The sequence below is a fragment of the Manacus candei genome, unplaced genomic scaffold (genome assembly GCF_025592945.1).
Source record: "Manacus candei isolate 608988 ecotype Guabito, Panama unplaced genomic scaffold, ASM2559294v1 h1tg000060l, whole genome shotgun sequence".
Taxonomy (NCBI): Eukaryota; Metazoa; Chordata; class Aves; order Passeriformes; family Pipridae; genus Manacus; species Manacus candei.
In genome coordinates this window covers 9,718,698-9,739,926 of record NW_026138108.1, presented here as the reverse complement: position 1 = coordinate 9,739,926, position 21,229 = coordinate 9,718,698, and the positions used below count along the sequence as shown (strand labels likewise).

Below are 21,229 nucleotides of genomic sequence, written 5' to 3'. Positions count from 1 at the left end.
TAATGTGACCCTGGGTTAAAAAAAATGTGGAATATGCTGGTTTGGATTCTGTTTACAACTGTTATATGAGACCCAAAAAGGGAACCGAACCAGTCTCATTTCAACAATTTTCAGATGTCACAAAGTAAAGGCAACAAGTAATTTACAGTGGGAATCACACTACCTAACGTGATAGTTTACAAGAGTATCGTATTTGATACTGCTGAAGTTCTGTTGAACACTAATGTAACGAATCACACTTCAAAAAAGGAAGTTACCTTTCGAGGTGTGATGAATAAAGGCCGTAGTTCCATCTTCCAGCTGAACTGCCTGTCCATCTTCCAGGCGCAAGCTGTCCCCTGTTCACAGAATTACAGAACTTCAACAATAGTCTGAGGAATACCTTAGTTGGAAAGATTAAACACTAAATACCTAGGATTACAAAATACCTAAGATCTCTTAATGACTGTTTCCATTACAATAAGAAATCAAGCTATTATCACGACTGTTAATTAATTGATATCAATATTTATCAGTAATACACTTGCACTTACTGCTTTTAGACATAGGTACATGTTGAACATAAGCAGCAGAACCATCTTCTAATTGAATTACTTGGCCATCCATTAATTTACCATCTGAAATATATAGAATATTTTTAAGAATTCTAATTGTCTAACACAGTTTAAACACACAGTTGATACTTTCCGGATTAAAATATAAATAAAATATTAGCAAGAAATAATGTTTGGTAAAGAGTAAGCACAGTGTGACTGTATGGAGGTTTTAAAATTCTGGTATTATAAAAATGAAAAAGGTCTGCTGTCCTGTCCAGTAGGCAGAATGTTGATATTTTGGTTTGAACTATAAAGATCACTTCGCTTTTGTTTGACTTATATTCTGAATTTAATTTTTGCATCTTATTAGTAGCAGAAAAAAATAATTATTTTATACTATTACTGTAATACCTGTAATTTCCAACTGGAATTGGAACTTCATAAAATTGTACGGATTTTCCCTGACTTTAAACTCCAACGAGAGGGCTAAAAAGGGGATACCATTTCAATACTCATCAACTTCCAGTCCTTTACATACCTTTAGAATTGTGCTGTATGTAAGCAGTGGAGCCATCAGCCAGGGTAACTGCTTGCAAACTTACACCTTCCATGTTTTCTAAGTTGTCCCCATCTGGCAGGGAAAAAAAAATTCATGTTCACTATAACCAGCATCAAACCCTAAAAATCTCAACTTAAAGATCTCCATAAATTATTACATCCCCTTAAAGCATACTGACATCAGAAATAATAATGGCAAGTAGTGCTTACTTGCCTTCTGGTTTTTGAACCTTGACCACATATTTGGGTCATACGTTCAAGATTTTGCTCTGTAAACGTGACAGCTAAAATGTTATTTTCCTTAACTAAAAAAATATACAATGACACAAAATAAATAACTACAAATTAGGCCACAAGAGTTAACAATTAATTAACAATAGATATACTTGTATTGATAATTTTGTTTTGTACAACACTAACTGTCATTGATACACACAAAACTATTTAGATTAAAATACGAGAAAGAGTTTGTAATCATGTAAAATCATAATAAAGCTGTCAGAAAACATTAAGTTTAAGCCAGTCTCAGGTCATTAATCTATTTTAAAACTTGTTTAATACACAGATATGAACTGAAGTTACAAAGTATAAAACAGTAAGACTATACTGAGAATAAAATCAGATTTTATATTTTGCATTTTGGCACATTTACACTTCTGTTCTCTTAATTAAGAGATAGTTTCCTTTCAGAATTAAATTAGTGAATCTCAGTTAACTATTGTCTGTTAGATTTTTCATTTCAAATGCACATGAATTTTAGAGTTTTATCTGAGTTTCAAAGAGGAAAGACACAATAATGTAGAGATATTTTAACCTGAAGGTTCACCTTGCACAGCTACAGCTTCTGTTAGACACAGAGTCACGTGCTGGGCCTCCATTCCTCCTCCAGAAAATTCAGTCATTCCCTGAGAGTCTCGATTTATCTGAGCTAATAACATTGTCTACCTAGAAGGAAAGCATTCACAAAGTAGAAAATTTAAATACAGAACCAGAACCAGTTAATCTCAGTTTAATGTGATTTTTATACAGCTGCTACAAATATTTTGTTATGTTTTACATAAAAAAGATGCAAAGAATTATTGACTTACTTGGAAAATACTTCCAAGGAATAAAAGTTATCTGAAATAAGTAAACATTACCTCCTGCATTAACTAAGCTGTTAAGGACTTCAGGTAGTAGTTACTAAATTATAGTGCATCCACCACATTTAGATTTCAGTTAAATATAAATTATTTAACCAATGTAGAAAGAGTAATGGTGGTAATTACAGTATAAGTAATGGTATCTGTTTGTCCCCAGAATTAAAATATAGCTGACAACAGCGGACCTTTACCTGCATAAATTAAACATCTCTCCAGTGCCAGATAGAAACTAGCACACACTGGGAAATACACACTTCATTAGTAAGTCTAACAGAATGATCCAGCTGTTTCCCTAGACTTTTCAGAAAGGTTTCTGTTTAAATTAAAAAAAAAAAAAAATCTGTCCTTGAAAATAGTGAAGTATCTCATGATGAAATGTGTTACTTAGACAACAGCATAGTGACTAGGGAGTGACTGCTTTATCTCACAGAACCAGATATAGCCATCCCTTTGGATACTGATTTTTTACCCAGGCAGGTTTCAATATGTGAGATTTATAAATTTACTGAACCTGAAAGGCTTTTAAAAATTTTCAGTATTACTAAATTAAGAAGCTATAAAGGAAATATACAACATTGCATTCTGCTAACTCAGATGTTGGCTTTAACCACAGGGAGAAAAAAACTTGACCACACATAAAACCAACTGAGTTCTGCAAGCCCTTTAGTTAATGTGACATCCACTTAGATGTGGATGAAAAGTGAGGGGAAAAAAAAACATCACATGGAACTGGAATCTAGGCTACAGAGCATTACATTCCCCCCTCTCCAACCTCTTGATAGTCGAGAGTTTTTCTTACAGTAAGAAGCAGTTAGATAATCTCACAGAAAGGTTACAGATAAACAATCACAGCATTCAATCCTACTATGGTTCTATGACCTGCTGGTTTATAATTCAAGGCAGAGAAGAATAATCTAAGGTTTTTAATTTACTTATGATTACATTTCTAAATAACTAAACTATTTTTAACTCTCGGAAATCTGCCCTTGGACAATTCATCAACAGTCTCAGAGACCACTGAGAAAACCATGCCTATACTGAAAGTAAATAAGGAATGCAAAATTAGACCATGTAGGTACTCCAGCATGCCTGCAGTATTTAAAAGGTCGGTACACTCATTTAGTAGTCGAAAGTTATACCCAAGTCATGTTTTCCAAATACATCCAAGTGTACATAGTGAGCCAGACTATTTCCTAGAGCTGCAGGCAGTTTCTTAGCCTGAGCAGAGGACAAGCCGAGGCACAAGCAGCAGCTCTGGCCACATGAAGGGCTTCAGCCAGGGCTGTGCACAAATCAGTGTGTTCCCACAGCCCAAACCCCGCTAACTTTTAATGTGCTGTTACACCAAGTGGAGTCAAAATCCCCTTGGCAGGTATGAGGATATTACTGACAGCGTGTGTAACTGTTAAAGAGCCCAGTTGATGGAAAAGATAGAATTTAAAAAAGAAAGTAGAAAGAAAGGGTACCTTTGAGAAGGTTTTAAGCCTCCTGCTTTCGTGTGCTACATGGAAAATCATACAAGAAAAAAAACATGACTAATGATCAGTTTATCAGTAAGAAATATGCCTTCCAAGATTAAAATCCTACATAATTTCTACCTGGAACATAAAGAAGATTAAAATACTTTTCTGTAATATGGAATTTGAACCTGGAATAACTCTGGCATTGAAAAGAAAATACAATTAAGATAGAAACCAAAATATAATTCAAAATGGGTGTGAGAGATTTTTTTAACATCCAAGAGAAGATGGGTAATTCTTCCCAGCATCCTTTTCATGAAAAGCTTTTACAGAAAATGAGGCCACTAAAAGAGTTCTAATACAACCAAAAAAGAGCCAGTGCAGAGAAGTCATCCAGACTAAATCACTCTTATACTAGATGCTTCTGAAGAAAATGAAATAGCAAAGTTTTTTTGGATACTATAATCTAAGGGACAAGGAATTGTATGAGGACGTAAGAGATCCTGAGTTCAACCTCTTCCTCTGCGATCTCCACATCAGTGCCTTTGGACAAGTAACTTCTTTCCTTAATACTCATGACCCTCAATCTCAAAATAGAGAGAAAATACTTAAGAAGCACTTTGCTTGCAAACTAAAAATGGGACAACATGCTGTAGCCTAACCAGAATCAGCCTAGCCAGGCACTGAAGTGGCCCTACTCTCAGCACTCATGTATTATGTAGCAAATAAGATCAGAGAACTGATGCAGTTAAAAAAACTAGCAGCAAAATGAGATTTATTCCAGACGAGTCTGAAGGACTGATTCTCTGGAGTACTGCCAGCTTGTAGGAAGTTAAATTAAGTAATTATGGTATTATACGCTAGTGGTGCACAGAGGGTCTGGTCTGTCTTCTTAACTGCTAACAGAGGTCTGTGGTGTCAGTATTTTCCATTCACTGAATCTTCAGGACACCTCATGGAAGCAGGTTGCAAAACAGCCAGACCATTTCACACAGCAAAGAAAGGCTACACAACCACTGGTTTTGACTAGAACTGTACAGTGAAACAATTCCAGCAGGGACTGCTCCTCAAAGGCCTTTCAGCTCAGGTAAGCCTGACGAGTATTCCTCCAGGGCTTAGGGCTCTTCTCTCACCTTTGGGGCAGGAGTGAGGAATCCCATCAGCACAGACAGCTACACAGTTCTGACAGAGTCTGAGCAGAACCAATGGCTTAAGGGGTCAGTAGCTATTTTGGAAGAAATCTAATACAAGATAAATTCAAGGGCTGAAGGAGCAATAGTATTTGTCTAAATTGTTTCAGTGTTTGTTACTGTAGCATTGCTGACTAACAAGTATCACACATTTGAAAAGAACCAAAGTGAACTGCTGCACACAGAGCAATGTCTACTATTTTCCTCTATTCCACATGATCTGGACAATCACTACCATCTTACACAGTAACTTACACAGACTGTATTGCTGCTTTCTCCCAGTTTTAGCTACTTTAAATGATCCCTTCCAATATATCCTTTTCCCAATCTTCTGTCCTTCCACTAAGTTTCTTACTCTCAGCTCCATCCCTTCTCCTTGAAGTACTAATTTCCTTCTTCAGTCAGTCTTACTATGATACCAAATTTCCAGGACATCCCTCTTCCCAAATATAATCTCACCCTTCTTATCAGAACAATCTAAAATACTTCCACGTCCACACCAGCTCCTTCTGCACCAGCCTCCAAGTCTTCTCTTAGTGCTGGTCTGTTCTACATGCCCATCACACCACTGTCTATCACCTCCCTGCCTCTATGATTTAAGAGATTTCATGTTTAGACCCACCTTGGAAGCACATTCCTCATAACAGGCTGGAGCACTGGAACCCTCCCAGACAGCAACCCCCAGCTCTCACTCCCTTTTTGGTGACAGCAGTTTTGCTCTGTCACTGCTGTGCAGGAGGAGAACCCTCAGCCAAGAGTGCTGCTCCCTTTCAGCCTCTCTTCCTTCTCCCCAGTGGAGAACACAGACTAACCAGACAGGGCTATGAGCTCTGAGAATAAGGAAAGATGTAAAGCTGGCCTGTAGAGAAACGATCGTCCTGTCAGAGATTGCTGCTACAGCATTATTTTGTAAGAGTGGTCAAATACAGGAACAGATTGCCAAGACACGTTATGGGCTCTCCATCCTTGCAGGTGTTTAAGACTCAACTTGACACAGCCCTGGGCAACCCGGTCTAATGAGATCTGCCTCGATCAGGGCAGATAACTTCTGCAAGTCCCTTCCAACTTTAACTGCTCTAGGATAATTTTCATAATGCACACACTTAAAACAGTATCCCCATTCTGCTGGTATATCATCCACCCTCCAAATGTATTTGAATTTTCTTTGCTTTTTCTAAACCAGTCTGTTTTCACCAAACTCGAATCTCTTCCCTTACGTCCACCTCAGTCACTCTCTTCCACTCTCTTTTCCCCTAACTGGCTTATATGCTGCTTTCTCCTGAGCTTCCAGCATATCTGTCTCCATCCTTTTTCCAGTCTGGATCTCACCAGCTTTTTTCCCCTAACCCACCTCATTGCTTTTATTTCTGTGCATTTGCATCACTAAGCATTTTTCTTTAAACCTGTCAGAAGTTTTGTCTGCAAAAATCTGGGAAAATTTCCTTTACCCACTGCAAATACTGCAACTCATTAGTTGAAAAACAGCTGAAAGCACCCATTTTTAGGAAAAGACAGGAACCCTGGGGTGCGGCCTGTGTGGCAGCATATGTGTTCTGCTCAACCTTAAGAGCTGTCCTACAGAAAAGACAAGTACAGGCTCAGTCATGAAGTACTCACTGAAGTGAAAATTTGAGACTTGACTTCCTGAACTCTGTTGCAAATCTTCACAGACCATACTCAAGTTGCAATTTTCAAAGGCACGTTAATGGTATTCAGGAAGACTTTCACAAGGACAGTAACACATCTTGCATTCCTGAAACAATTAGTCACCAAAATACTCCTATGGTATTCATGCAGAGAAAAATCTTACCATTCTTTAAGGTGGTTAGAATACTTCTCAAAAAAAGTCAGCCCCAGACAAAAAAGTTAGACTAAAAATCTCTGAACTGAAAACAGTGTCTGACAGAAGGAAGCAACAGCCAGTAACCCCAATATAACACTGACAGATTAAGTGCACAGGGACAATTTTTATTGAAAAAAACCCCCCAAACCACCAAAAAATCCCAAACCACCCCTTTCCCCCCTGCAAATTATCTGAACAGAAAAAACTGTGAACTCAGGCACATGCTAAATTCTCAACACTCAGGGGAGGTGGTTAAAAATAAAGTATTTTTCATGAAGACTTCATCAAGTTGCCCATCTAGAGACCACCTCTTATATTTTTCCCCACTAACACTCAAATAACATCTGGGTGCCATCACTTGTTTTGGAGAAAAGATGCAATGTTAAAAGAGTGGTTTTTATGTAAACTCAATTCAGCAACTGGAAAGAGGAATCTCCACTAAAACCAGGAATCAAGCAACTAAGGCACAGCAGGTGGACTCAGGCAGCTAAAAAGTGAGGGAAGAGCTGGAAGAGAGCATGGCTGCCATGGAGCAGAAAGGGGGCTCGGGGCACTTGGGAACTCCAGCAGCTGAGAGGAAGTACTGCATGGGAAGCCCCCAGTGAAACTGAAAAGTAGCAGGAATTCATCATTTAAAGAATGACTATATCACTGCACGGCTGGACAAAGGAAAAAACCTGCAATAGCAGAAACTCCTTAGAGAAAAAAAGATGATGCTTAGAGGATAATTAACAGGAAATGGAATAAAGTTTGTAATAGCAGTCATGGAAAACTTACTGTTATAAAATACAATCTTGAATGTGCAGAAAGAACTGGGAAAGACAGACAGGAAAAAAGCTACTCCAGACATTCAGTAACCTTGTCATTGTTCACTCCCATCGCGAAGACAGCACTGAGAAGTTTGAAATAATACCCACTTATTTCATTTTAAAAGAAACATCACTTTTATTTTGAATACACTTCTAAATAATGTACAAAACCATTGTAATTTTATAAAATTTATAAAAGTAGCAAATAAAAACCAATCAGGAAAAGTAAGACAGCAAATGACACAGAACTTCGTAGTAGTAGAACTTTCATTAAGAAATTTTAGAAAACAGCACTCCCATGTTTGACAAAGCTGGATCCCAAAATCAGTTCAAGTATGTCAGCACAGTAATGTAATTAAGCTTTTTCTGAATTGGATACTGGCTGCATTAGGGCCCTTAACAACTGACATGATCGCAAATATCAGTAATTTCACAAAACTAGTCAGAGTAACAAACATTTGTGAAAAACCAAAATTAGTACCTACAATTAACAATCTGGTCAAATACACTTCAATTCATAATTCATATGCAGTATAGCCTTCTGGGTCTCAATGCAAAAAATGTATGGCATGGACTGGAAAATTGCTTGTCCACACAAAGTTTTTTTAGAGGACCCAAGAGGACTTTCAGCATTTTTTTTTTTACTAATTACATGAAGTCATTTGTCACCTATAAGCTTAGAAATACAAACACGGGAGAACTAAAGACTTTACAATCTTACTTCTGTTCCCCTATGATTAACCTTTTGTTAATCTTTTCCAGTATTACAGGAGAAATCTGGAGCAGGGTCAGAAATGAAATCTAGATCCTGTGGGTGCTTTGAACAAATGCTTCAATAGACATGGATTTCTTTTTTCATCAACAGCCCTTACCTTTTCCAGTACTTTACCACTGCACTGAAACATTGGGGTTTATGCTGTAATCATTCAGACTGACTTCCAACAAATAAATATAACAGACTGTTTAATGTCAGGCACTTCTAAATACTTCTCATATCATCTCAGTGTCTTTTACTGTACCTTCTCCAGTCTTTTGTAAATGTAAAACATAATTAAACATCAGTTTCCACCACATTAATCATCCACACGATAAAATAGAAACAAGGCTGAAACAGAATAAAAATCTCTACTATGGAATTTGGTAACAATAGTTGGATTCAGATAAAGGGGCAAGATACGCAATTTAACAGCAAATTACACAATCATTTTCTAATTTTCTACATGGTAAAGGTGTGTGAATTATAAACCATGGGCTCTAAGCCTGGCCCTGGAAAAGAACCTGACCAAGACTGACAGCACTGCCAACTGCATAAGCTCGATGTACATGCTCAGGGTGGCAGCACAGCTTACCTCCAGAGACTCAGGTGCCCAAAGCAGAGGCTTGCAGTCAAACTGAAGGCTCCTTTTTACAGTATTTCAACTCTTCTGTTCCACAAGAGATACATCCTGATAATAATGCAGTTCAAGACTAATTCACTGCCACAGTGTTGGTATCTCTTCCAAAATAAGAGATAAATGCAAGACCAAATTTATCACTGCCATAACGATGCACAAGTCTGACTTCAGTGAGAGCAGTGAAAACTTGGGCAGTGAGAACCATATTTAGCCTCACAAAATTACTTTATGTTCCAGCAATCTTTTTCCCCCAACAGTCATTACCATACAGTTTACATGGCAAATACCATCTACAAATTGTGAACGTTAAACCTATTGTCAGAGATCAATGTAGGTATTTTATATATAATATTATGAGATGATGCATATGTGTGTAATTTCACACTGTGGGAGTGCTTAGGTTGCTATTATTTCCAAATGTATGGCATTTAAACACAGGCAGATCTGAAAGCCACCCACCAAGAAGTCCTACACGTGTAGAAAAGACTCAGGTTGATCCCAAAAATGTTTGCTTATTTCACGTGCTTCTTGGATATACGAGAGAAGAAATTACTGGTTAATCAAAGGAGGCCAAAGTAGTTCCACCAGCATATGAGCTGTCAGCAGTGTTGACAGAAAGCTAATTAAACTCCTGCTGCAGCTCTGGGACAAGCACCTCACAGCAGACACCCAGTTCCATGACCACATCTGCCTTGGGTGCACTATTACAGCACCACTGCTTCCAAGTGACAACCCAAGTGGGCAGCACAGCCAGCAGTTTGGAACAATTTAGGAGTATTCCGACAGCACAGATTCCAAAAATCCTGCATGGAAGCTGACAAGCAACTGAGATCTGTACAGCACTGTTTGCAGAGGCAGAGACAGCAGGATTCTGAAAACTTTATTAATAAAGTACCAAAGTGTACTAATGCACCTTGTCAATGAGCAATGCAGTAATTAGAGGTATTAGGTGTAGTACAGTGCTGCAGAGGTCTGGCTTGAGAAAGGGCCATCCACATAATCTGTACCAAAACACCCAATTCAGGGGAGACTGAAAACATTGGGAATGCTTGGCTGTGTGCATGGAATGGCCTGCAGACCTACTGCAGCAGGAACAACGGAACTCACCTACCAAAACAGGCCATCAAGTTTCTCTCAACCCAGGTGATATTCCCTGCTCAAAGCTAAGTCAGGTTTCTTCTCTCCTGGCCAAACCTGCATTATTAATGCTCAGGCACACCTTTACTAAAAAAAAAAAACAAAAAACACCACCTCATTTTCTTTACTGTAGACTAACTGGTAATAAATCACTTGAGTTTTAAGAGTAAAAAAAAGTAGAGATAAATAATTATAAAGTGCAAATTCAGGGAAAAAAAGCCTGAAACTACAGTAGGTTATGTGATTTTCTGAAAAAAATTTGTCAATCACATCGTAAAGATGAAAAGAACACCCAAACTTAAAATAATTTTTCAGCACACTAATGAGAGAAAGCACAAGATTTCATTCCAGTGAAGTTTCACCCTGAAAGTCATGTAGTGAGAAATGTATTTAAAGTACTTAACAGATGAAACTGTGTGTTTTTAAAAAAATTGGCTTCTGTTTGTTTGTTTTGTTTGTTTGTTTTTGACATCAAGTGTATATATACCTAAAACGCTGACTATATCAAAAAGGTATCCAGGTGATGTGTGTCAGAATTGTATCCAAATTACTCCTAGAAACAATAATGCCTATTCACAGTTAAAAAAAAAAAAAGATTCAGTTAATTTCTGAAGTACTTCAGGGAGCTACTTAATCCTTAAATCATAAACCTTCCAGTTATATCAGTGATTTAAATAAAACTGGGAACATCTGGTGAATAGGTGAATACTTAAGGGCTAAAAATCTGAAAGCAACTGAGACCACTATTTCTATCCATGTTTTACTTTAATGTCAAACAGACTTCTTTCTTAATTGTCAAGAAATCACAGAAGTGACTTATTTATATCACCAAAACAAATTAATCCTGGCCATGCCCTTTCAAATCCTGCAAATCCACTGAGACTGCCAACAAAAGAAGGAATTTTGAGTGGGGTTTTTTGTGTGGTTAGGAGTTAATTAGTAATCTGATAACTGCATTAGAGATGTATCAGCATTAGCCATGACAGTTAACGGCAGTGTTTTAAGCCAGGCTTGTATTTCAGGAACTGAACGGGCAGTCTATTGGATTGCCAAAACCACATTACAAATGTAAATTGAAAAACAGTACATCTAAATACATTCAGTGAAAGTCTGTCTAGTACATTAGCTCAGCGTGTATATGCTTAAAATATGGGCAACACCAACTAACTTGCAAATATGGACCCATCCTCCTGTTCTAGAAAAGTCTGTCATCAGAAATGAAGTCCAAGGGCATTGGGCAGGTAACACAATTTTCCACTCAAGAAGTCTATAGAGAAGGAAACATTCTGAAGACAGTAAGATACAGACTAAGGGAAGTGTTATGTAGTTTTCAAGTGTAACTCTGGTGTCAACCTTGAAAAATCACAAAAGTTGCTGGAACTGTAAATTCCCTTCAAAACCCAGAACTTCACTTATTTAACAAATATTATCTTGGTGGAACAAAGTACAACCTCACTATACAACTAAAAAAGCATTGTAAACCTGAAAATTTTAACAGACTAAATCACTAAAAGCATTTACTTATTTAATCCAATTCTGGTTTTCAGTAACTGATCAACAGTTACTGGTGCATGGAGCGAGAGAACCAAAATCATACTCTCTTAAGTAAATACAACCAAGAGCAAATAAGTTACAGACTTAGGTACAGGCAAAACCCCACCATACCCACTGTGCCGTGATGGGTTGCAAGGCTTCCTTCCCCTCTTCCCTAGAAGTGGTGTCCATGGAGAGGCACCTCCCTCAGACTCAGAACAAGACCTGTGCTCATATTCAAGAGGATCCATCTGTTTGGATCACAGTCTATCTTAGGGATCCATAAGCTACGCAAAACCCTTCCTTCCATCTTTTGGGATCTTTTGAGACACAAACTACAGGAATAGACTACTCAATTCATGCTCTCTTTACCAGCTGCACCGATTTCCTTTTAGCACAGAAGAGATGAGAAAACAAACTGCCCCCTATTGATGCCGACCAGAAAATCATTACTGGTGAGCTGCAGAGATGGGCAAGAGATGTGGCAACACAGGAAAAAAACGCCAGTGGCAAGGAAAGGCTGGCCTGTGCTGTCCTATGTACATACACATCAGAGGCTGCAGGAGTTATAAAAGCAGCAGAAATCGTGGGGATGATCAAGGAAGCAGGTACAAGTCAAAATGCAGACAGGAAAGAGTAATACAGGAATTGGAGAACAAGAGCACGGAGACAGTTCCATTTTCCTCGTGAATATTTACACTGTCCATTGTAACGCCTGAAACTGGAGAATTGCCCTGATTATTGCCTTGATTATCTGGAAAGTGCTGTTCCCTTTGTGTGGAAACCCGCCCAAATTCAGCTGAGCCCTACACTTTAGAAAACAATGAGTTTGACAGGTGCCAACTAAAGACTCCTCACACTTTAATTAACAGCGTTTCTCAAAGACTCCACCTACGCTGATCACGTTTTAACCCAAAACTCTTAAGGCTCACATGCAATGGCAAAGGAAGATCAACATCCCGCACTCTTAAGCGACGCCATCCTGACCAAACTTAAACGGAGGAACCCTCAGCCTAATCCTGTGCACATCCCACAGAAAGCAAGCAGCCACCAGCAGCAGACTGCAGCTTAGACCTGTTCACTGCTCCAACTCCTGCCAATTCCCTTCTCCTGGATAGGACAGGACAGAAAAACGGGGGCCACCAACAGTTCACTGAACTGAAGCTGCACATAACTGGAGATATTCTAGAGAAAAACCCAAATTTACAGACTAATTTTGGCACCCATTACCAGGGCTATTCATCACTTGGCTATTGCTGTGCCCCTCTCCTGAGAAAAGCATAATGCTACACCAGCATGAAGACATAAAGAAGTCCGCGTGACTTTCTAGCTTAAGAACCTTCTACACTTGTTTAAGTATTTGCTTTATTTGAGCCTCTAATATATAGCAAAATTACTCTTCCTCAAATACAGTACTACAAATTAAATGTTAATTACAACAATGAGAATAGTTTACGTAAATTACGAATTCAATTAGATATAGGTTTTTCTTTAAAATGTTTATTTTCACATCTCATTTAAGCTGCCACCTACTACCAAAACAATCATCTATTATTTTACTACATATTCTTGAGTTTCGTATACACCGATTCAGACAAATCGCTTTTGACACGTGTACAGCTTAATGCAGAAATACAAAGAAACAAGCCCTGAAAACACGGCCACATCGTACTCTGGCATTCTAAAGCCGTACGGCAAATGCATAAAGCTAAAAATGTACTATGCATACACTATTCTTTTAAAAATCTACTAATTAAATCGAATTTAATTTTTCAGGTACTATCACCTTGAAGCTACAGCAGAAATATCTGGTGCATACTCCTCTAAGACTGCAGATTAATAGCACCCGAAGCAGAATCTTGACAAAACTGTATGACAAGAGAAATACGTTTCCTTTGAATGACAGTAAAGCTGAAGTTCCTGTATCACTGGAAACTGGAATAACATTCCCTACGACTACGGGTATCACTCTGCATATGACGACAAATGCAATTATTTGACAGTTCAAAATCAACCCCTAAGAGACTTCATACAGAACTGGACCTGCTCAACCGCAGGCTTGTCCTAACAGAAAATTTAAACTTCCATGGAAGTCATGTCATTTTTTTCTCGATGAAAAAAAGCATCACGAGTAAGACTTTATCAGAAAACAAAACAAAAAAATCTTCGCGTTATTGCAGGCAGTTTTTCTAGAGGAGGCAGCTTCTCGTTATCCCGTTCTATTGGAAGTTCTGGAGGAGAACAGCTGACGGGAACGACAAGAACAGTCGTTAAAAAAAAAATAAATTAAAAAAATTAAGACGCTCTTGCACTTGGCGAGCTGAAAAAGAGGCACTAAAACAGATGGATTCAGAGGCCGAGAAGGGGCCAGGGCCTTCTCCCGTGCGAACGCGGCCGCAGCCCCGTTAAACAGCAGCGACTCGGGGCCGGAGCGGCGGATTTTCCCTCCCGGAGCGTGCGCGGGTCGGGCCGCGCCGGGCCCGGGGAGCTCCCACGGCAACTGCTCCGCTGCCGCTGAGCGGCCAACAAAAACAAGAAATATCACTTCTTTAAAAAAAAAAAAAAATTAAAAATAAATAAATAAAAAAATTAAAAAAGGAAAAATACAAAAATAGCCGAAGCCCCCAGACCGACGCCCGCCGAGCGCGGGGCCCGCCGCGCCCCGGCCCGCGCCCCCCTCGCCCCCCGCCGCCCCCGCCCGTGACGCAGCGCCGAGCGGGCCCGGGGGGGGCGGCCCTGGGGGACCCCCGCGGGCGGGGAGGGGCCGGCAGAGGCCCCGCGGAGCGGAGCGGCTTTATCGCCGCGGCTCCGCCGCTCGGCTCGGTGCCGCCCGCGGCCGCTGCCCCTTGCCCTCCTCCCCGAGCGCCGCCGGCGGGCGCGGCCCGGCCCGGCCCGGTGCGGCGCGGCGGCCCCGTCCGGAGATGGCGGAGGGAGCATAAGGCACACTGGGTAAAAGCACATTTATATACGAACCTCGCCGAGAAATTTTCCAACAATTCCTCCGTCCGACCCCACCATGCACCAGGACAGGAAACGGCCGCCTCGGCGCCGCCCGCCCGCGCGGCACCGCCCCGCGCCCCGCGGGCGGGGCCCGGCCCCGCCGCCACCGCCGCTCCCATTGGCCGCGCCGCGCGCGCCGCCGCCGCCGCCACCCGCCATTGGCCGCCCCCGGGCCGCGCGCCGGCGCCCATTGGCCGCGCGCCCGCGGCCCCGCCCCCGCGGCTTCATGGCGTCGCGGCTGTGCCGCGCGCGGGGCCGCCGCCATTTTGTGCCGCGGGCGGCGCGGCACCCGCGCGCCGGGGGGACCGGCGCCATTTCCTGCCCTCCCCCGGCGGGGCCCGCGGAGCGCCCTGAGGCGGCGGGACCGCGAGCGGCCAAACGGGACCCGCCGGGCGCCCGCGGGGAGCGGCTCTCCCTCGGCTGCGGCCTCCTGCGGGCCCCGGGTACTCTCGGCGGGGCGTGGGCCGCAGGGCCGGGCTGGGGGCAGCGAGCGCCCTGCCCTTGCTGGCCACCCGCCGCGTTAATCTGCGGCTGCCATGCCAGCCTGGCCCCTGGGGATAAGGACCCTGTGCTTAAAGCTATGCTTGGGACTGTTTATGCTTACGTGATTTTTAGGTTCAGAAATGCGTAATAAATAGTCCAACCAGCTTCCAGTCTGAGGGTGTTAAGGTTAAATCAGTAGATGATTTTTCAAGAAAACCCAGTTCTGGAGTTCATGCAAATTTGCCACCATTGATGAGACAATATACCCAGTTCTGAGGGGCTTACTCCACCTTTCCAAACATGGGAGATGTAAAAGCATTCAAATTTTGCTCCAGACACGGTTATAAATTCTTGAAGCATAAAAAAGGCCGGGAGAAGCTTATTCCCAAACAGGCCTAATAGCAATTTTGGCTTACAGTTTTCCTTATTGTTTCTTAGTGGGAAACTTTCACCCAATGTACAAACTGCAGCCATCGGTTTGATCTGAGGTACAGAAACAGTGAAATACCCAAGATAAAATTCTGATTTCCCAACTCCCTTGTATTACTGGATTATTTAACATCTCTGTGAAATGCTACAACCCTCTATTTCCCATTCTGAAGTGCTTTATGTTTCTAGCATCAACGTTTTGATATAAAAATCAGCAATACACAAATCAGTGACACACCATTTAAGATAAAGAAGCTACACATTGCTTGAAAATAATTGAAAATCAGCACCCCAACACCGGACAAAGCTTTTCCACACTGCTCCTTCTGGGTACTTAGAAAGTTCCACAGAGCACAGGGAAGAGAAGAACCCAGCTCAAGGAACTCAACTCCATAACAGCATAACATAGACAGCCTTCGACCTTCCAAACTTATCTCCAATTTCTCTAAACCTTTTTCTATTTCACTTCTGCGTTCAGGTTAAAACTTGAGTTGCAGGGTTGAAAATTCAGGCCCAGAAATCAAACATGTTTAGTGAGAGAAAGGACACGTAGGGAAGGACTGAGAGGGAGGTACACAGAAACACACAAAGTGCCGAGACACTTCATGATGATTCTACTCTGAAAGCTGATAGTCAAGTGGAGGAAATTTCCTGTAGAAAAAAAAAAAACCAACCCATAAAACTTACAAGGTATCAATTGCTAGGCATAATTAAAATAATCTCAATGTTTATTGTCAGGTAGTCAGTAATTAATCCACTGCAGACTTGAGGAATCTTGCAGTAGTGTAAGAGATTTGAACAGAGCTTTGCTGTACTATGCTGACACCTATTAATAATTCTTTTAAGCTAGTGATTTTAGGAAAAAATTACCCAGTATGCCAAAATTTTAAAGAAGTGTCTGTTTTTTTACATTTAACCCAGTAAAGAGAACTGCGGTTGTGGCTAATATTTGTAGAAGAAATATTAGGGAAATACAAACCTTAGAGCTATGTAACTAGAACAGTAACTACACTTCAAAAATACAGCTACATTCAAAACACCACACTGAAATAAGTGAAGATAAGGATTTGCTTTAGATGTTTATTAATCCAAGGAGATCTTCCATAATAGAAAAAAACAGAGGCTTTGAATTTCCCAGCCCTTCCTTCAGAGTTGCATTATCCTTGAAAACGGTGTGGATAACTGCAAGTTCTAGGAGGAAGATCAGTTTGAAATTTGACATGTGTATCACTGAAATTGATATATTGCATCACAAAATGCACTATCACCACCAACAACAATGCAAAATTGTTTTGCAATTTATATAAATACATTTCTTGGAGCAAAGGAAAACAAAGTTCTAGATCATTCTTAAAAAAGATGCTCCTTGCTAACCAGTCTAGCGACACATAAAAGCACCCTTGAATTAAGACTGTATTCCTCACACCAAGATAGCATTCTTCCCTTGACTTGTGACTTGAAAAATATCTATTCCAGAACTGACAATGGCACTGCAATTGGTGATTTCCCCCAATTCTTTTGCCATCTGCTTTATGGATAAAGCCTTCTCACTGCTGCTGTCACACGCCTTGTGCCACGAGGCACAAGTGGCTCATCTGCCCTCAGAGGTTCTCTTACATATTTTGGATGCATACCAAGATAGGCAGATACCCAACCAGCAGATGTTCAGAAATGATTTCTGTCCAACTGGGTGTTTCCAAGGTCGAGGAATGCACAGCAGAAGGCAAGCTCTGTCACCTTTTACTACAAAAATAAAACCTTGTCTAGGGGTGACCTGAGGGCCAGAGCACACCTGGACGTGCCCATGAGTTACACACTCACCAAAAACCCAACCCAGCCCTGCTCTGTGGCCTTGGCCAGTCAGCTACAGGTGCACAAGTACCACCATGGTTCTCCTACCATTCCAAGGATGGATACTCCATCCAAGGCTTCAACCTTTTCGGCTTCTTCACATCAGGTGCAATATTCCCTTAGTCCACACTTTGCTTTTCAAGCATCCCTTTGGTAATCCCTAGGGCAACACAGCATTGCAGCTCTGGCTCAGCCTCTCCCCTTTGCAACCTGTGCGCAGGGAAGTGTTTGGTGGAGCAGCTGGGAGAGGAGAGACTGGAAAAGCCCTTCCAGTGCCCGGGGGAGCAGCTGTGCACCAGTGGAAGGCAGAGTGTGGTGCTGGTCAGCTCAGAAGGAAACCCCAAACCACGAAATCCTGCTACTCTGCTGATGCAAAAAACCACACCACACAAACCAATTTTCTGAAGACTGCATTTTGAGTATCATAATATATATATATGTGCATTTCATTTTTACAGATAAAAAGTTTATTTTTTAACCTGTATTTAAATTTTGGAGGCTTACATTAAATTAAAGGTAGCTCGTTTAATATCAATTGTAACAGCAGGTGACATTTTTATATAAAAACAGCCTAAAGAAAAAAAAAAAAACAACCCAAACATTTGATTTAAAAGACCTGACACCAATGATCTCAAGGCAAGATCAAACGCCAATGGATTTTTGCTTTTAGAAAAGAAAAAGGGGGCATTTAAGCCAACCCGTTCACAGCATCTCCCTGCTGGCTTCTTCATACAGTGGTTTTGATAGTGGTCCCAGAGGGAACTGTATTTTGCCTCTCTAGCTAAAATACTAGTTACTATAGCAACTTTGAAGGAAGAAAATTGTGGCTTCAAAAATGAAAGATTGGCAAAACTTCAAATACACTGTCTGGATCAGGCAGACAACAGCACACACTAATGCTGCAAGTGCAAAAAGAGGGGGAATGAAATGCAGGAGTAGTGCACCTGCACTACCATAAGCTGGAAAAAGACTATTTTGCACAGTTGGGGCAAAAAAATTGCTTTTATACACCATAGCCCAGATCAGCCAATGACGCTGTCATGTTTTTAATAGATTGCATATGTAGATGTTTCATCCACACACTTCAATTGACCTTAAGATCTTCACACCTCATTTACCTAAAAGATAACTTTTTTCTTTGTGCTTACAGTACACATTTGTATCAATTCTCTACCTTGTACAGTGACATCTTTAAAAAAAACAAAGGACACGGAGGGTGTTGCTATTTTTTCTTTAGCAGCAATGAAATATCACTAACCCCTTTTTACATAACCGAATTCAAGTCACAACCAGAGGTGACTGCACCACAAAGTCACCAGGTACAAAACTGCTAGTTCATTTTAAATTATTAACTTGAAATTATTTTCCCCAGTACATCCCTTATTTTTTATTTTTATAAACAGCAAACATTTTTGCTATTTTTGTACATAGGCTAGCAGGCTTGTTTCAATATGAAAGTGCTAATTCATTTACAGATTTATCAGTTATGTAGTGCTACATTAAGTGTCCAATATTCTACATATGAACAATCTTGATAAATGGAAATGATGAAGATTAAGTAAGGCTATCTGATTACCTTATCTTATTTACATTAAAAGAATAGACACCCAATAGTAGGGATAAAAGGGAAATAAACTGGGCCAATACTCATACTGCCACAGGTGTAAAAATTGTCTGCCTTCTACTCTGTACTGTAAATAAGACATTTTAAATAGTCCTGCAGCCCATGTCTATTTTGTTTTTCCTCAGAAAAAGAAAAGCTGCCTTCATGACATCCCCTCTTGATTTCCGATCTCCAAAGTGTGTCATTTGAAGCTTTAAATTCAGATTCTTCCTATCTTCAATAAAACCTCTGGTTTGCTTTCCAGTATTAGGTTGTACGATCAGGTCCCACTTCTGGGGCTTTTGTCCAATCTATTTATAAATTAGTTTAGAGTGAGTTGTAGATAACATGAACCAGTTCTGGAACCACTATTGGGAGGAACACAAGCTCTTCACTACAATCACACAGTAGCAGGAAAAGTGATAATTCAATTCATTCCTGGGGCAGGGCCTCCAAAATTAAATGAAGTTGGCACAACTGGAGCATTGAATTTGTATCCTCCATGCTTTTCAATCATTTTGGATTCTAAAACAAAACAAAAAAAAACAAAAGGAAGACATTTCAGTGCATGTGTAGTGTAGTGGGAAAGACAGATCAAGATTCTGTGACTGATCATTTTGAGTTTCTCAGAGATAAGAGGTTTAATCTGGGGTTACCCGAGAAAGGAATGAGCATCCACAAAGCAGAAATATGCCAGGCCCCAAAGAACAGATGGACAGATTATTTACTTATTTTAATTTCTCAATATTGTTATAGACATGCTTAAATGAATTTGTAATTTTAAAAAGCCCACACTTTAGCTTTTGGACACAACTATGGAATTTTCACATTTCAGAAACAGGACCTGAAGGAATGCTGCACTTTTTAACTCGCTAAAGGCATCTGATTCTTTCTGGTTAACATCAATAGACTTTGCAGTCAAATCAGTAACAGAGCACATGTACAAAAAAAGCATACAGAAATATTAGCTAAATTTTCTGTGTTCCTATCTCAACTCAACAATACAAGCAGAAATAGCCACTGGAGCACCAGAAATGTACTTTTTAGTATACACACACTCCTACCCAAGCAGGTAATTTGGCTTTTAGGTCACTAGACCATACAATATAATTCTGAGAGAAAACTAACACATTCATCACTTTTCATTTTCAACCAATCCTTAAGATCTGTAGCCATCTGAGGTCCACAAATCCAACACTGTAACTACAAGCAATAGTTAAGGTGTCTGGTTTTACCATCCTTCAAAGACTACAGTAAGACAGGTTTTACTGTAAGACAGGTTTTTACAAGCTCTAATACATGGACAACTGAAAATTAGGTTGGTAATTTAGGTTGTACCTTTAATCAATCTGGATAGTGCAGAAGATGGTTTGTATTATTCCCAGGTCAAGATAACAACACTTACTAATGCCTTACATTGGTCTAAGAGCTTTCTCCTATCTCAAAACAGTTGCGATCTCTCTGGGATTAGAGGACAACTCATATTGTTTAGAAAATCTGCATTGTGTCTCTGTTTCTCTGGAAACAGGCCAGAAAAATGTTGCCATGGCTCATGAAGCCTGGGGGGAAACCCTCTCACAGCTCCATAGCAGACAAATCTCTTAGCATATGGAAATTCTTTTAAGCTACATTAATGAGGGAGAACTATATTCCAAAACCTTCTAACAGGATGTCCTCAAGTGAGGTAGGTGGCCTAAATGGAGTATCAGTGTGCTTGGACAGTAGGCAAGAATTTCCTGTAAGGATCTAGTTGCTTAAGCTAAACTTCACAACCTGAACCTAATTTGCTCTATGGAAAAGCAGTAAAAAAAGAAAAAAAAAGCCAAACTTTTTTTATCCTCCATAAAATGCAGAAGTAGTATATAATCTCATCAGTACAATGTCTAGTGCTCGACAGGGGACACAGTGAAACTGTATTTTATAACAGTTAAAACTGGATCCTTCTGGACACTTACAAACTTTGTGAGGTAACGTGGGCTGGTTTCCTGTAAGTACTTGTTAAATGTGTGTTCTTACTACCAATATTTTTATTGAAAAAATTCTGAACTTCTGTTTTGAAACACCTGTAGCAATTGTTCAGTAAGACATGGGATATGAGGCTCGACTGATCTCTCAAAATTCAGTCTTGGTTTTAGGGAGTGATATATATTGGCTTACTCTCAAAAGTAAGGGAAAACATAAAAAGAAAATAAAACACCATAGATTTTTAAATCTGTATTATCTGTAACTAAGTTTAACATTCTAAAATATTTAATGGGCTT

General features: G+C 40.3%; 2 protein-coding genes across 9 annotated transcripts in view; both read right to left on the bottom strand.

Moving 5' to 3' along the window:
* The window catches only part of ZNF143 (zinc finger protein 143), a 40,402-nt gene extending 25,721 nt beyond the window's left edge, over positions 1–14,681 (bottom strand). The window contains exons 1-6 of one of the 8 annotated variants that reach the window (XM_051803904.1): positions 14,576–14,629; positions 6,504–6,639; positions 1,909–2,039; positions 1,075–1,167; positions 534–617; positions 258–338 (exon numbers count right to left, since the gene is read on the bottom strand). In XM_051803904.1, the coding sequence (XP_051659864.1) occupies positions 258–338; positions 534–617; positions 1,075–1,167; positions 1,909–2,032 (382 nt within the window). In that variant the 5' untranslated portion in view covers positions 2,033–2,039; positions 6,504–6,639; positions 14,576–14,629. The other 7 variants (XM_051803903.1, XM_051803905.1, XM_051803901.1 and 4 more) reach the window with 7 other exon arrangements.
* Positions 14,682–16,568: 1,887 nt separating this feature from the next.
* IPO7 (importin 7) overlaps positions 16,569–21,229 on the bottom strand; it is a 35,369-nt gene continuing 30,708 nt past the window's right edge. The window contains exon 25 of the mRNA XM_051803878.1: positions 16,569–19,493. Within this exon, the coding sequence (XP_051659838.1) occupies positions 19,396–19,493 (98 nt within the window). The 3' untranslated portion in view covers positions 16,569–19,395. The remainder of the gene's footprint in view (positions 19,494–21,229) is intronic.